Genomic DNA, 15,275 nt, shown 5'->3' with positions numbered 1-15,275 from the left:
AGCAGAGTTACAGCAAGTTAAAGCATATAATAATAATTACTCACCAAGTACTTTATGTAAAATTTTCGCTAAGTTTGGCAGAATAAATCTTTATAAAACAACTTACTAGAGTTAAATTTATCTTTTTATTTATACTTTGGTTGCTCCGCTACCACCCACCATGAAAGCTGGAACGCCCACTAGTGGGAGGTAGGGACCAGGTTGACTACCACAGCTCTAACCCATCAGAGTGCTCGACTGAAGGTGAGATAAGGCTACTACTCTTCTGCTAAGACAAGCTCATAGTCCACAGGCGTGTGTGTGTAACTGTAGGTTTGCAAGGAGCAGCCACACACCTCTCTGCACAGTGCAGATCACAGATTCCACCTACTCATTACAGTCACCTCCTCCTGCTGGGCCTCAGTTTTCCCAACTGCAAAATGGGAGAGTTGGGCTAGATTATCTCTACTGGGAGTCTGAGGTCCAATGGCAGGGCCCCTCCAATCCTTGACTTCTCAGGGCTCAGGACTCAGTTTCTACCTCCCCACATATCCCTAAAAACATCCCCTGAGGGAAGCTGCCCTGAGGACAGAGAGGGACAACCATCCGCCAGAGAGGAAGAGCACTCAGCTGCTGGTCATCATACTTACAACTTTGGGCTTCGTCTTGGTTGGTGACTGGAGAGGGGACGTCACCTTCCTCAGCTGGGGCGGGTGAGGTCGGTACGGCAGGTAGGTTTGCAGCTGGGGGAAGAGTCGAACCTCCAGAGGGGTCCGCACGGGGCTGGTGGGAGGGCTGGGCTGCAGGGGCGGCTTGCTCTCAGAAGCTGAGAGCGAAGGCACAGGCGGGTGAGGAAACAAAGGCACCGTTTTTCTCTCTAAGGGGCGTAGAGGGAAAAACAAAGGATGGATGGGATGGAGGAAGGACCGGCTTCCTCAGAGAGCTGACTTACACCAGGAGGCCCTGACCTCCCCGAGGGCCACCCCACCCACCTGGGACTGGCCCCCAGGAAGACAGCCCCCTCACCCGGATTTTTGACCGAGTCCACCAGGATTCTGAAGTTCTCTTTATTCGCACTCAGGCCGGCAATGACGTCTTCAATCCTCCAGAGGTCCTTCTGTAGCTGCGATTTCTCCTAAGGAAGAAGAGACAGTGGCTCACTTTCCTTCTCAGCTCCTTCCAAGTTCCTTCTTAGGACCTGTGCCGTCACCTCCGACAGGGGCCCTCACCCTGGGGAAACCCCACCAGGGCTAGCGTGCAGCCACGGAGGGTGACCGAGGCCCGAGAGAAATTTCAGAGCTCTCACGGGTCCGCCTTGCCTAGTCTAGTTCTACCTAATTTAAAAAGACGGCCTTAGAGCTGTATGCGCCCACTTGTGTGAGTATCTGGAGCAGTCAGAGTCAGAGAGCAAGCAGTGGGGCGGGCAGGTGTTGGGGAGAGGAGGAGGGGGGATTTTGTTTCACAGGTGTACAGATTTCCAGTCTGCAAGATGAAGAGCTGCAGAGATGGGTACACAACACTGTGAACACACTTAACACAACCAAACTGTACACCCGAAAATGGTTAAGGCGGTAAATTTCCTGTTATGTATATAGCTTACCACAATTAAAAAAAAATAGAGCTGTCTTAGGCAACCACGGCGTCGGAGAAGAGAAGGCAAGGACTAGAGGTCATGCCTTCCCTAGAACATAAAGAGCATGTTTAAAAATATAGCTAATTCTGGGATTTAAAGCTTAGTTCAGAGTATAATGCGCCATGGAAATCATCTGACAATAAAAGGGGAGTAAGTACTGATGCACGCGGCAACATGGTCGAACCTCGAAAACATCCTGCTACGTGAAAGAAGCCTGACACAAAAGGCCACACGTACTGTATGGTTACATTCATGTAAGATATCCAGAATAGGAATGGCCATAAAGACACCAAGTAGACTGGTGGTCAGCTAGAGCAGGAGTGGGGTGCTGAGGGTGGGGAGGGGGCGACTAACTGTTAATAGGTACAAGGTTTCTTTTGGGGGATGATGAAAATGTTATAAAATTGATCGTGGGGATAACTGCATGAGTCTGAATATTCTAAAAGCCACTAAATTGTATACTTTAAAAGGGAATTATATGGTAAAGCTGTCATTTTAAAAAAGTAATGGGGAAAGAGCCAGGCTACAGGACCATATGTGCAACTCTGACAAGTTAGCACCGAAATCGGCTGGGAAGAAGCCCCAGGAAGAGGGAAGCAGGGTCTGTCCTGATTAAGGGCTCGAGGGCATCTTTAAATAGAGTCGCCTAAACATCAAATAGAGTATTCGTTCAATTTTTAAATTATCACTGAGAGGACAGAAGGTATCACATGCCCACCTCCTCCCAAGGCACACAGCCACCCTCAGTCCGAAGAGCTCTCGCATGCATGATGCTTAGGGACCCGTCTGATTCTGCAACTAGACAATGTGCTCCCTGATACCTCCCCCAGGGGCAGGCTCTCAGCACATGCTTAGTACAGGTATGTTGAATGAATAAAGGACCAATCACGGAAAAGTCCCTGATCTAACACTATCCGACAGCCATGACAACAGATGACCAAGGCCCCCCTCCTAACAGAGTGCAGACTCTCATGCTCTCTCCACCCTTGAAACCCTGGCACGCATCCTCAGGGCTGACAAGCAAATAACGCACTTGATGCTCAGCTCCTCCCTAGAGTACAAGTGTCCTCAAACAGACAAGTGTTTGAGCCCGGGTGCGTATATAAGCTAACAGAATGAGCCCTAGAGCCGAGGTCCCCAAGCAGAGTGCTAGGAAGAGGTGAAGGAAGAGCATGGTTGTTCATCCTGATACACCGAGGTTACAGGTTCAATCCTCAGTCAGGGCACATACGAGATTCAACTAATGAATGCAACACAATTGATATTTCTCTCTCTCCCACCCCCTCTCTCTAAAGTCAATCAGTAATTTTTTTTAAAGGAGGAGCATGGGATTAAAGTCAGCTCACTCCCTCCTCTGGCTATCTGGCACACTTCTGCCTGTCAGTTCACAACCCTGCCCCCACCCTGTCCTTCTGTCCCCCCACATGTCAGAGAAAAGCAGAGAGGAGCAAAGGCCAGAGAACCTCTATCTCTCTCCAAGGCTGATGGGATTTCAGAACTTAATGACAAAGCAAAGCTCTTGGGGAGCAAGGTGGTGGGGTTTCATTCCTGTGGCCACACACCAGGCTCGGCAGGAAGGCTCCTGTGTTCTACGTTCAGCGAAGACTTGAGCTCACTGTCCCCAAGTAGGGCCAACGACTGGTGGCCTCACCTACAGCTGCCTCTCACACAGTTGCCTAGATGTTCTGTTATCTTCCAGCTTCCCTGCCGAGGTGGCCATAAAAATCTTTATAAATAAAGCCACTCATCTCTAATGAAAAGGCTATGCATTTTCTCACCTACAAAGAGATGCGAGTTTCCAGGCCCCACTCCTGAGAATGTGTGTGGAGGGCTGTGAGCACATCTCCAGGGTTAATGGCTTATTCAGGACTCTTAACAGCCTGCCTAGAATTACAGCACAGAAGTCAGCACAGAGCCTGCTCAAAGGAGGCCTTTGTGAGCTTCCCGGGTCACTGTGGCATTCAGGGAAAGCATGGGCAATGCCACCAAGCTAGGTGCAAATCAAGCAGCGGGGACCAGGCTTCCAAATGACCTATGTTTTTGTAACTTATAGGGAGTCTGTGACAAGACCCATATATTGCATTGTACCCATTCATTTTTTGGAGGGGGGAAGAAGTCTCTGGGCCTGCTATATGCTACATTACCATGAAATAAGGAGCGGCAGAAATACAAGTGGCCAATAATCACATGAAAAGATGTTTAACCTACTAGTAAATAAATAAATGCAAATTAAAACAAGAGGTCCCCTTTCTGACGGTAGACTGGCAAAAACTAAAAAGACTGATAGCATCAAGTGCTGGTGAGGATGTGGGTAGACAGGTTCATCCTCTCATTTACCATCAGTGGCAGGGCAGATGAGTGCAGCCTTTCAGAGAGGATCTGACAGTGCCCATCCACACTGAAGATGTACACTCATTTCAACCCCTAGGAGCCTTAGATAAACACGCATAAATGAACCTGGAAAGGCAGTTACATAGATGCCCGCTGTGGTGCTTTTTACAAAAGCAAAACACTGCAAATAACATTAAGTGTCCATAAGAAGGGGAATGGCTAAATAAAGTATGAAATATCCAGACCTCAAAATTCTATGCAGCAGTTAGGAACTAACTTAATTTCATCTACTTAGACCAGCAATTTTCAACCTTTTCCATCTCATGGCACATATAAACTAATTACTTAAATTCTGCGGCACACAGAAAAATATATTCTTTGCTGATCCAACAAAAATAATGGGTATAATTTTGATTCATTCACACAGGACGGCTATTGTTGTGTTGGCTGTTGTTGACAATCTAAGGGAAACGTGTCCTGACTATTCAGGTATTGCATGTTTTAAAATTTCTTGTGGCACACCAGTTGAAAATCGCTGACTCAGACCAACAATGCCCAATACAACTTTCTGAGATTATGGAAGTCTTCTGTCATCTGTGCTGCCCAACAGAGTAGCTACTAGCTGCAGGTGGCTACTGAGCAGTTGCAATGCTTCTAGTGTGACTGAGAATATATATATATATATTGGTTTTAGGGAGAGAGGAAGGGAGACAGAGAGAGAGACAGGAACATGGAGCTGCTCCTAAATGTGCCCTGACCAGGGATCAAACTGGCAACCTCTGTACTTTGGAATGGTACTCTAACCAACTGAGCTATCTGGCCAGGGAAGAAACATATTTTTAATGTTAGTTCATTTTAATTCACTTATGTTTACATATCAATAGCTACTTCATCAAGCAGCATAAACTTGGGGGTATCTTTCCCAGAAAGATTTCTACAACATTAGGTTATGACAGAATAGACTGAACAAGGTGTAAGAATGATTCCTCTTTACATCAACCTAACTCCCAGGCCCAAATAAATTATAGAATTCTCCATGTGTGCACATGTTTGGAAATGCCAAGAAAGTGGCCAGGAAGCCGCCACTGCAAACTGAGGGCGCTCCCCACACACGGGCTGGTGGCGCTCTAGGGCAGGGAAGGGAGGAGGGAAGAGAGCTTTCGTTATTTTTTTACTTTGCTTCTCATTTTTGGCCTTTCAGAGAGTTATATTCACAAGTTATTTGTATAATCATAGAAACGTAAGGAATAAAGAGCTAAAAAAAAAAAGTACTGCTGAAATTAATCTGGCCTGTTGAAGTCAAAGAAGGTATAACAGGACAGGACATGATCAGAAAAGAAATAACCGTTTGAAGGGCTTTGTCAATATTCACCTAGTATTTCAAGCCACTGTGCTAAGTGCTGGGGATACAGAACAGAACAGGAAACTGTTCAAGTCAGCTTGGATGAAGGGAAATGATAGAGAAAATATAGCAAGAGAAGGGTAAGTTCTGGGGCACAGAGCTGGCCAGCCCCAAGCCACAGCTGCATCTCCCAGGGTCCTAGACCACGCTCTCTGTAACCAGCTCTGAAAGATGAGTGGGAGAATAGCAATGCCTGAGAAAAGCCTGCCAGTCCCAAATTTCTGTCACTTTTTGGGGTGAGGCTGATGTCAAGTGATTCACTAAGTCACTTGACTAAGGAACCTCGGCTGGAACTAGTTCATTAATTAGCAAGCCAAGTACCAACACTGGCCTAGCACGGCGCCGCAACACAGAAGCCTCAATTAATGCTCGGTGAATTCACATAAGTGGAATTCATGTCAGGGCCCTGCAAGAGGAGATAGAGATTTGAAGCTGGGGCGGCAAACAGGTTATTTTCCATTTTGCAAATGTGGACGGTGGGGCTGGAGCTTGGTTGGGCACCCCAGCGAAGGAACATTGGGCATCTGCAGGACTCACTCGGGGAGAAAGAAGAGCTGCACAGGGCCTTTCTTCTCTCACCTCGGGGCAGAGGCCATGGTCAACAGGGTGGCCTGGTTTTTAAGGACAGAGGAAGCAGGGCTATAAGGCTCCTTTTCCCGAGTGGGGCAAGGGCCACTCTCCTAGCCTGGCTTCCAGAAATGCTAATGACCGCCTGGAGACCAGAGGCACCTCCTGCATTCACACTGCTTCCTCAGATGAAGGCTGGATAACATCTATCTTCAGGAACCAGAGGAAGGAGGGGGCGGGGCTTCCTGCTGCTGCCTGAGTGAGCAGCCATGAGCCTAAATGGGCCAAGAACCAAGAAACACAAACCATTCTCGAGTCTCTGTAAGGGTCTCAAGTTGGTATTTGTCTCCTCTTGGGGCTATTTTCCTAAATGTAAAACCCTTACACAAACACCCCAGAGCCCGTCTAAGAGCAGAGAGACAGGGAGGGCTTGGAAGGCTGTGTGTGCATCACCACCTGGCTGGGGCACGGACCCCCGAGGGAGAGCTTGGGGTAGTGAGCGGGCTGAGTCCCGGTGGAGGAGGGAGGCCCTGGTGGGGCTCACAGCCTCACAGGTAAAGGTTCTCACCAGAAATCAGAGCCCAGAAGGGGAAGAGAGCCCTTAAGCACCTGGAAGAAGAAGGCTCTTCTGTGCCGCTCCTGCAGGGTCTGCTTCAGCTGCTGCACGTCCCACTCCAGCTTCAGATACTCATTCCAGGCATTTTCCATCTCCTGTTGGCCGAGGAGACACTTCCGATTCTTAGTTATCCCTGCCCCCGAGAAGCCCCAAGAGCACCTGTGCTCCCGACCTCAGCTGACCCAGCGGTGGGTGAGGAGGGGTGGGGAGGGAAGGGGAGCCCCCGGGTGTTGGGCAGGCCTGGTGAGAGAGAGACATGGGTGGTCTTCTCATTCACACTCGGATCCTGGCCATCTGCACTGCCCCCTCTTCCACCCTTGGGGACACTTTGGTTCCCAACCCTGGCAGAAAGGGCCTATACCACATCAGAACAAATAAAGTGGAAATGATGACATCTTAGAATGACCAGATTGGGGAAAAGCCTTACAGGCTGCTCTGAGAAATCTGGTCCCTTGGGTGTCACTGTGGCCATCCAGGAGTCGCTGATGGGAAGAACTCTGAGGCACCCCTGGACATGTCTCCCCTTGGACAAGGGGAGCTACTACTCTCAGGAGGCAGCCTGTTATCCCCAGACTCTCGCCCCTGGTCACCAATTCAGTTCTGGCTGGAAGACGAGAAGAGCAGCCCGCTGCCCAGCCCACCCTGGGGGGGAGGGAAGAGTCTGGGGCCCTCACACCCTCTACGCACGGTGGACTCTCTGGAGAGCTCCGCCCGGATGTGGACGAGGTCCTCCTGCAGCAACCTCTGCTGGCAGGCAATCTTCTCCAGGTGCTGGGGCTGGTCCCGGTACTGTTCCGTCTGTCTGTGCAGCACCTCCAGCACGGACTCTAGCTGGTCCTACACCGGCCAAGGGTCAAAGAGCAAGATGACAACAGGACAGTCCCTGGAGGCCTCCCCATGCCAGGAACTAAACACACGTGCCAGATCTAACCATGTCCAGCTGGGCCTGAGAGTCAGGGTCTTTGAGTCTAGCTCTGACTCTGCCCATTGGATGGCCAGAGGCAAGTCACTGAGGCTCTGTGCCTTGGTCTCCTCAACTGCAAAATGGGCACAAGGCTATCACCTCCTTATGGAATAAATGATGAGGATAAATCAGAGTCAGAGGAAAATTCTTTAAGCTTTGGGGACAAAGCCCAGCTGCTAGGGGGTGCAGGGGGCACCACATACGAGGCAGGGGAGCCCGCCTCTCCCAGGCTCACCCAGGCTCCAGGGAGAGGTGAGCCAGAGCAGAATTAAGGAGCTGGGAGAAGGAGGGCAGTGGTGCTAGACCACAGTCTCTCTATAAGGTTTCCTCCAGCCTCAGAAAGAAACACCCCAACCAAAAAAACACCCTTTAAACCCAAAGACGTTATTCCACCTAAACTAACCTGTTGTCTGATACCATCCAGTCTATGACTGAGAAAAGACAGACCCCCTACTCCACCAAGCCTAAGATTATGCAAAACTGATACATACTTTGTTCTCCTTGAGGGCTCGTATCTTGTCTTCCAAGTCCTGAAGGATTCTGTCTTGTTCGCAGAAGATGCTCAGCTTGACCTGTGAGCAAGAACAGGTTGGAGAGGGCCCGGGATGATGAGAAGAGGCATGCCTTGGAGTGGAATCAGAAGGTCTCTGGCCACAGAACCATCTAAACCCTGCCTGAAGCTGCCCACCCAGGTCTGGGGACAGCAGGCAGCCAAGGGTCCGCCTGTCACTCTGTTCACTCACATCAATGTCACTTTCAGCAATCTTCACCGGCTTCAGGCTTCGATCCTTGAGAAGGTCCCGGCCTGTCACCTGCGAGGTGAACAAGTTAAAGGAGACTGAACCACGGGGTTTGGGATCAGAAATAAGGAAGGAAAGTTAACCTCACAATGGGTGGGTGTAGAAGTCTTGGCAGTGCAGGTAGGGTCATGGCACAGAAGCGGCAAAACCTCAGGCAATACCCACTTCCTCTTCATGGCTATTTCATTTTAGGACGAAACCGAAACCTTTCCAAGATTCTAGTAGCACTTGTAAATTTCTCAAAGTGAAAGAAACACAGACTTTACAGTTAGAGTCTCATCAACTGTAGCGGCTTATATTTGTTCAAAATCCGTATGAATCTTGGAAGACTTGCCACTAATGGGAGGTTTTTGCTACTGAACTCAGGTTCAGACATAGGTGACAAGCAAATGCCCTGGACACTGTCAAGCCTAAGTGTAAGGGGGTCTCTGAGTAGTCCACCTCCGCATGAGTACGGCCGGCCTTCCGCACTGTAACTGTCTGGGAAGAGGATCTGGCCCAGGGAAGAAGGAACCTGGCTAACTCCTGGGTGGCATTTTAATAGCTCGCTGAATCACTGAGGGTCAGCTGTACTTGTACACGTTACAAGTCACCCTGTCCTCTCAGGAAAGGAAACCATGAAACAGTACACAAAATCACCCACACTTATGGGTGGGTGGAATGTCACATTCCCCATCCGTCCTTTAACCAGTGAGGGCCACATGCTGCCCGTCTCTCACTGACCCCTACAAAGCTAAACCCAGCCCTTTAGCCCATGTTTTCATTTTCCCAAATCTCCTGACCAGGAGCTGTGCGGGGGAGGGGCCTCTACTCAGACGCCCTCTCCCTAGGGCCAAGCATGGGCAGGTATAGCCAGGCCGAATGCGCGCCTCAGGGGAGACTGTCTTGCTGATGTCCACCTTGCAGCTCTGACCAGGGAAACAGGGTATGGCTAACCATGGCCAAGAGAGTGGTGTGCAGCATGTAGAGCATCCCAGCGTGGATGGACAGACAGCTGCTGGAGAGATGGCCCTTGCTTTCTTCCTACTCCAGCTGGGAGGTCCAGTAAGAAGTTTGTGAGTGTGAATCAAGCAGAAATATACTGCTCACAAAAATTAGGGAATATTTTATTGCTTCATATTTTTGGAATTATCCCCTAATTTTTGTGAACAGTATATCTTGGCAAGCATTCCTCTCAGTACTCAAACCCCCATATGCCCAACTGCCCTATAGTCCTTCTCCCTGATAATCAGCAGCAGCAAAGGTCAAAGTCAAATGACAATTCTTTCTCCATCCATGCCTTCACTCAACTACTGAGTCTGACTGCACACCAGCCCCCACCATTCCCGTGCTCCCTCTGGTCAGACCGTACAGGGCAGAAACCAGCGTCTTATTTATCTTGATAAGGTCAGCCCCGCACAGAAGGCCTGGCACACCGACAGGCACCCAATAAATGCTCACTGCACTATAGGTAGGTCAAACGGAACGTAGGTCTGTGCTGTCGAGTTCTTAGAAAAAAATAGAACTCCAGCCAAATTCCGCTCTTCCAATGGACAGATTATATGTACAGGTACATATACACACGGTCATGGAACACAATAACGACAGCAACGATCCACAAACAGGCTGTGCTGGCCTCCGTAAGGACAGAGTGGGGGAGGGAGACGGTGGAATGAATCCTGGCGAGCCACAAACAGCTGAACTTCCCAGGCCTTTACACTCAGGGGAACCTAGCAGGTAAGTAAGTGTAGGAGAGCCATCACTCTGTGCCACAGTCCTTCATCAAAACAGAAGGCTGTGAGCTTGCCTACCCTCCCGGGGGCCGACACCGGCTCACGTCCTAGGAAGAAACCATTTTCAAAATGAGATATGCTTTGGGGACCTTTCCTCCTGCCAAAGCTCTTTCCCTTATTTCAGTGAAGCTTTTTTACAGACGATATCCTTTCAGTGCTGAAATGAGCAAGGCAGAGACTCTAACTGAGCGAAGTCTCATTTATCTAGCCCCGTCAGGAGGGGGGGAGGGAGTCTCCTCAGAAAGGGAATTTTGAGAAAGCCGAATATTTTAAACTTTTTGATGGAAATCTTACTAAAAGTATGCCCTTCATGCCTTCCCAGAAGGATAAATATACTTTTTATTGGATGACTCAGGCATTATAAAAAATAAGTAATATACTAGTTTCTTAGAAGCTTGTGTTTGGGGCTATTTGCGCCTTGATTAAATGCTCCCAAATTTCTGTGCTTTCATTTCCGATTCAGATCGACATACAGGTGTTTCTTCTGGTTCTCAGGATATTAGCACTTCCTCTTTTCCAAGGAGGAACTTTCTATGGTCCCCTTTTAATGTGCTGTGGGTTACAAATTCAAACCCAGACTGGGGTCTGTTAGGTTAGGAGCTCCACACAGGTGACAGACTGGCTGCTCTTCCCCATCGCCTTCCTCGCTGGGTCTGGTGCCCTTCACGGGAGACATGCCCACGCCTTGGTTCTCCCTCGACTAAGGACCTTAGTACACCAGATGAAATGTTCTGTCTCCCCTCACTAGACACTACCCTGATTAGGGTGACTGTGAGGACTGTGACCTATTTTCTCTGTATCCTCAAAGCCCAGCCAGGGCCCGTCATACTGAGGATATTTGGGAAATGACGGCTTAGTGAGTCTGTGAATGTGACAGAACAAGGTGGGCTGGCTGTGCTCAGGGCCGAGACCTCCTCCTGTAAGGCCACAGGCTTTGTGATCCTGGTTACACGGCTTGGGGGCCCTTTAAGTTTCTGAATTTGTCTCTGTCCCAGAGAGCCGAGGCTTCTAAGACACATCCATAAATAGTGTATTACATCTAATTTTCCTTTTAAAATCGTGCTTTGTGTTAGCAATGTTTAAATCTACTTAAAGTATCAACTATGGGCTCCCAGAACCACTGTCACCAGAAACAGTGGAAGTCAGTGGGCACTTGTCCATTTGAAAGACTGTCTGCATCAGAAAGGAACTGAGACCACCCAGGCATCTTCCTCCCCTCTGCCACATGCCCAGACACCTTTGCTCAGGGCTCAGGATGGTGGACACAGCACCTGCTTCCCCACCTGCAGCCTCCCTGGCGATGCAACAAAAGCTGGCCGTGTTTCAGGAGCTACTGCATCAGCTAAGGCGGGGATGGGAGGCCCTGTTTTGTTCTGACCTGGATCCCAGACATCAATACCCTGCCCCAAAGAGTAGCCACCTTAATTCCATGGCGAAATCGGAGGACACCCCAGCTCCTCCAAGGTGACCAGGAATGACCGCTCCCTCCCAAGGAACTCATGCTCAACTCCCTAGACCCATGCTGGTCTCTGTCTAGGTCAGGCCTCGCCATGGGGGCAGATGAGCGAGAATGGGAACATGACACAAGCTGGTAGCAAGCTGGACAAGCCCCCCACCACCTCCCCCCAGACCCGTGGCAGCACAAAAGATGGAGTCACAGGACAGCACAGATGAGAGGCTCAGCCTGGTGCACCAGCCAAAATGCTGAAGGGAACTTCAGTAGAAAGAAAATAAACCGAAATGACTTGCAGGAAGCCTGGGGGTGGTCAGGAGAGCCCCTGGTTAAGCGAGTGATGGGATCGGCACTGAGCCAGAAGCAATGGAATGGCCCCGCCTGGAGACACGGATCGGGTCATCTTACGCTTCTCCTGGGCCGACAGCCCCGTGCTGACTTCTTCAGCACTTTGTAAAGCACGTTGATCAAAGGTTCATTATTTTTTATCTGTTACAAACAAAAAGGTAAATACAACAAAACGTAACAGGTGAGACATCAAACAACACTTGAAGGAGCCGGAATCTGGGGAAGTGGCAAGGGGACCCTAACAGAGAAAGTGTTGCCGATTCAGTGACTGGGGACTCAGTCCCCTTGTGCGGTTTCCCAGCTGTTACCAGTTCCCTCGTCTGTGAACCGGGGGATAACGAGCTCTGCCGGAAGGAGCTCTGTGCAGGCTGGCGTTCATGGGGTGCCGAGTTCAGTGCCCGTGTCACTCTGGGTCCTGCCGCGGAGGGCAAAGGGAGTCTGCTTCCTCCTCTGTCCTCGCTCACCGCATGCTCTAAGGCAGTGGTCCCCAACCTTTTTTGGGCCATGGACTGGTTTAATGTCGGAAAATATTTTCACAGACCGGCCTTTAAGGTGGGACAGATAAGTGTATCACGTGACCGAGACAAGCGTCAAGAGTGAGTCTTAGACGGATGTAACAGAGGGAATCTGGTCATTTTTTTAAAATAAAACATCATTCAGACTTAAATATAAATAAAACGGAAATAATGTGGCCTGACCTGTGGTGGCGCAGTGGATAAAGAGTCAACCTGGAAATGCTGAGGTCGCTGGTTCGAAACCCTGGGTTGCCTGGTCAAGGCACATATGGGAGTTGATGCTTCCAGCTCCTCCCCCCCTTCTCTCTCTCTGTCTCTCCCTCTCCTCTCTAAAATGAATAAATTTAAAAAAAATCCCGGAAATAATGTAAGTTATTTATTCTTTCTCTGAGGACCGGTTCCAAATGGCCCACGGTCTGGGGGTTGGGGCCACTGCTCTAAGGCACCAAATCTTCAGTTTAAGAGCAGCGCCATCCTTAGTCCCGCAGACCCTTGCTTCCTCACCTGTGTTGCATCTAAATAATTACATCTTACCAATGATCCCAATGCTTACAGCTCCTTTGAGGGGAGACTGTCCTCACCCACTAAGACAGTGGATCTCAACCCTGGCATCACCTAGGAACTAACAAATTCTGATGCCCAAGTCTCTCTCTTAAGAGACTCAAATGTAGTTGGTTTGGGGTGGGCCCTGGGCATCGGGATTCTTAAAAGCCCTTTGGGGTGACTTTAATGTGCAGCTAGGGTTTGGAACCATGACTCCAAAACAGTGGCTCTCAAACTTTACGGCTTCAGAACTACCTGGAGGGCTTGATGCAGCGGTGGGCAAAAAGTAGGCTTACGGTTGTGAGTAACATTCTTTTGAGTTAATAAAGCTATTGTAATAATCATAGCCTGCATGTCTTTTTCCATACGGACAACCATAAAAACCTACTTTTGCTCATCCCTACATACAAGCTTGCTGGGTCCCACCCCCAGAGGTTCTCACTGAGCTGTTCTGGAGTAGGACTCAAGATTTTGCATTTCACCCTGGCTGGATAGCTTGGTTGGTTGGAGCATTGACCTGAAGTGCAGAGGTTGCCGGTCAATCCCTGGTCAGTGCACATACAGGAACAGACTGATGTTCCTGTCTCTCTCCCTCCCTCTTCTCTCTCTAAAAATCAATCAATAAATGTTATAAAATATATATATATTGCATTTCTAGTGAAAGTCCAACTCTTGCTGAAGCTGCTGGTCTGGCATCACACTCTGAGAGGCCCTGCTTTGAAACAATGTTTCTCAACCACGGCTACATGTTAGAAACACTGAGGGAATTTTTGTTTGTTTGTTTTAAAGAGTAATACCTGAGTGTTATCAATTAAATCAGAGCTGCTATGAGATAGATAGGACCCAAGAACCAATACTCAAAGGGCTCCCCTTGTTGTTTCAGTTCATGGCCAGGGTTAATAACCTCTTCTCCAGAACAGACCTCACACTTGAGTGTGTACAAGAGCCATCCCAAAGCTTGACTAAAAGAAAAAAAAAAAAAAAGACGTAATTCTGGGCACCATATCCAGAAACTCTAATTCAGCAGAACCACAGATCTGCCATTATTTATCAAGCCCCCAGGGAATCCAGAGGTATGAGGAGTCCATACTTCACACAACCAAAAAACTTTGCTCCAGAATCTGACTTTGCAAACAGACCCTGAACTGAGAAGCCTGGATCTCAGGCTCAGTCAGGAAGGATCTGGCGGCCAGGCACCTGGAGCCACTGGTGACATGTCCCTCACCAGGGACAAGAGCCTCTCTGGAGTTAACTGCCACCCACTCTGCCTACAAAGGCATCGCCTGACCACCTTGCAGATACTGCCCCCATCCCAGTTGTGCTTCATAGCTGCATAAAAACAATTCCAGCTGCCAACACCACACCCCCACGCTCCCGTCAGAACTAGCTGGGGTGTAAGGTGCTGAAGAGCAGAACTTCGATGCAAGAAGTACAATTCAGCGAATACACCTTTAGGGTGTGAAGTGCATGGTACACAGAAGAAAGAAGACAGGTATAGAGTTAGTCACAAGGCTCGAATCCCAGCCGTGCCACTTTGCAGTCGTTACCTCGCTGATACTTGGTTTCCTGGTTGGTAATGTGGGGATAAAGATTCCTATTGCTCAGGGATGCTGAGAGGATTAAGTGCGGTGAGAACAGCGAATGTCCAACCGCTGCCAGGCAGAGACAGATGCTTAATCAATGTGGAGTCCTTTCCACCCTGGCACTGCCAAGTAGAATGCTAGAGAAGTAAACACTTCCAAAAAGAACCCTAAACAGAGCCTCTTCTAAGACAGCGGAGTATGCCTTTGAGGGATCACTGGGCACGGCAGCAAGAATGCTTGTGTCAGCAGGAAAGCAACACGGGGCAGGGGAACAAACACCACCAACTGATCCTGGAAGCTGAGGGCTACTGATAGAAGGGACGAGGGGTTCTGCATCCCTAAGCCTGGCCTCCGGGGCAGGGACAAGGGGGGCTCCAGGCCAACCAGGGAGGCTTACCTCCTTATCCTCCCCACAGGGACCCACGAGGGACCCCTCACTAGAAGCTGGTAACAGTGCAGCAGGAGAGGGGCCTGTCACTTTCTCCATGCTCAGGCTCACTCAACTGTGTCCACAGCGGCCCTCGTGTCTGGGGCCCCAGCTGGGCTCAGCACCAGCGCATTGTGTCCTAGCGTCTCCAGAGCTAGGGGTCCTCAGGCTGTGTCTGACCCAGTCGCCCCTCCCTCCCAGCACCCCTCACGCCTCAGCTGCACCCCAGGGATGGGGAGTTAGCTCACCAAGGCCCGTGGTGGCCCTTTTAGAAGTCTTCTTTCTAGTAAACTGAAGCCGTCTACTTGTAGCTACGCTCCACTTGTCTTCATTGCCCTGCAG

The 15,275-nt window shown here is 49.6% G+C and overlaps 1 protein-coding gene across 4 annotated transcripts in view; it reads right to left on the bottom strand.

Annotated features, from left to right (window-relative positions):
* Nucleotides 1-15,275, bottom strand: part of PLEKHA7 (pleckstrin homology domain containing A7) — a 244,206-nt gene that overhangs the window by 18,868 nt on the left and 210,063 nt on the right. For all 4 annotated transcript variants that reach the window (XM_066365237.1, XM_066365245.1, XM_066365252.1 and 1 more), the window contains 6 exons: nucleotides 8,236-8,304; nucleotides 7,984-8,064; nucleotides 7,216-7,365; nucleotides 6,522-6,623; nucleotides 1,006-1,114; nucleotides 630-856 (listed from right to left, as the gene is read on the bottom strand). In XM_066365237.1, the coding sequence (XP_066221334.1) occupies nucleotides 630-856; nucleotides 1,006-1,114; nucleotides 6,522-6,623; nucleotides 7,216-7,365; nucleotides 7,984-8,064; nucleotides 8,236-8,304 (738 nt within the window). The remainder of the gene's footprint in view (nucleotides 1-629; nucleotides 857-1,005; nucleotides 1,115-6,521; nucleotides 6,624-7,215; nucleotides 7,366-7,983; nucleotides 8,065-8,235; nucleotides 8,305-15,275) is intronic.

The sequence above is a fragment of the Saccopteryx leptura genome, chromosome 1 (assembly GCF_036850995.1).
Source record: "Saccopteryx leptura isolate mSacLep1 chromosome 1, mSacLep1_pri_phased_curated, whole genome shotgun sequence".
NCBI lineage: Eukaryota > Metazoa > Chordata > Mammalia > Chiroptera > Emballonuridae > Saccopteryx > Saccopteryx leptura.
Note: the sequence above shows the minus strand (reverse complement) of the source record. Positions and strands in the feature narration are given on the sequence as shown.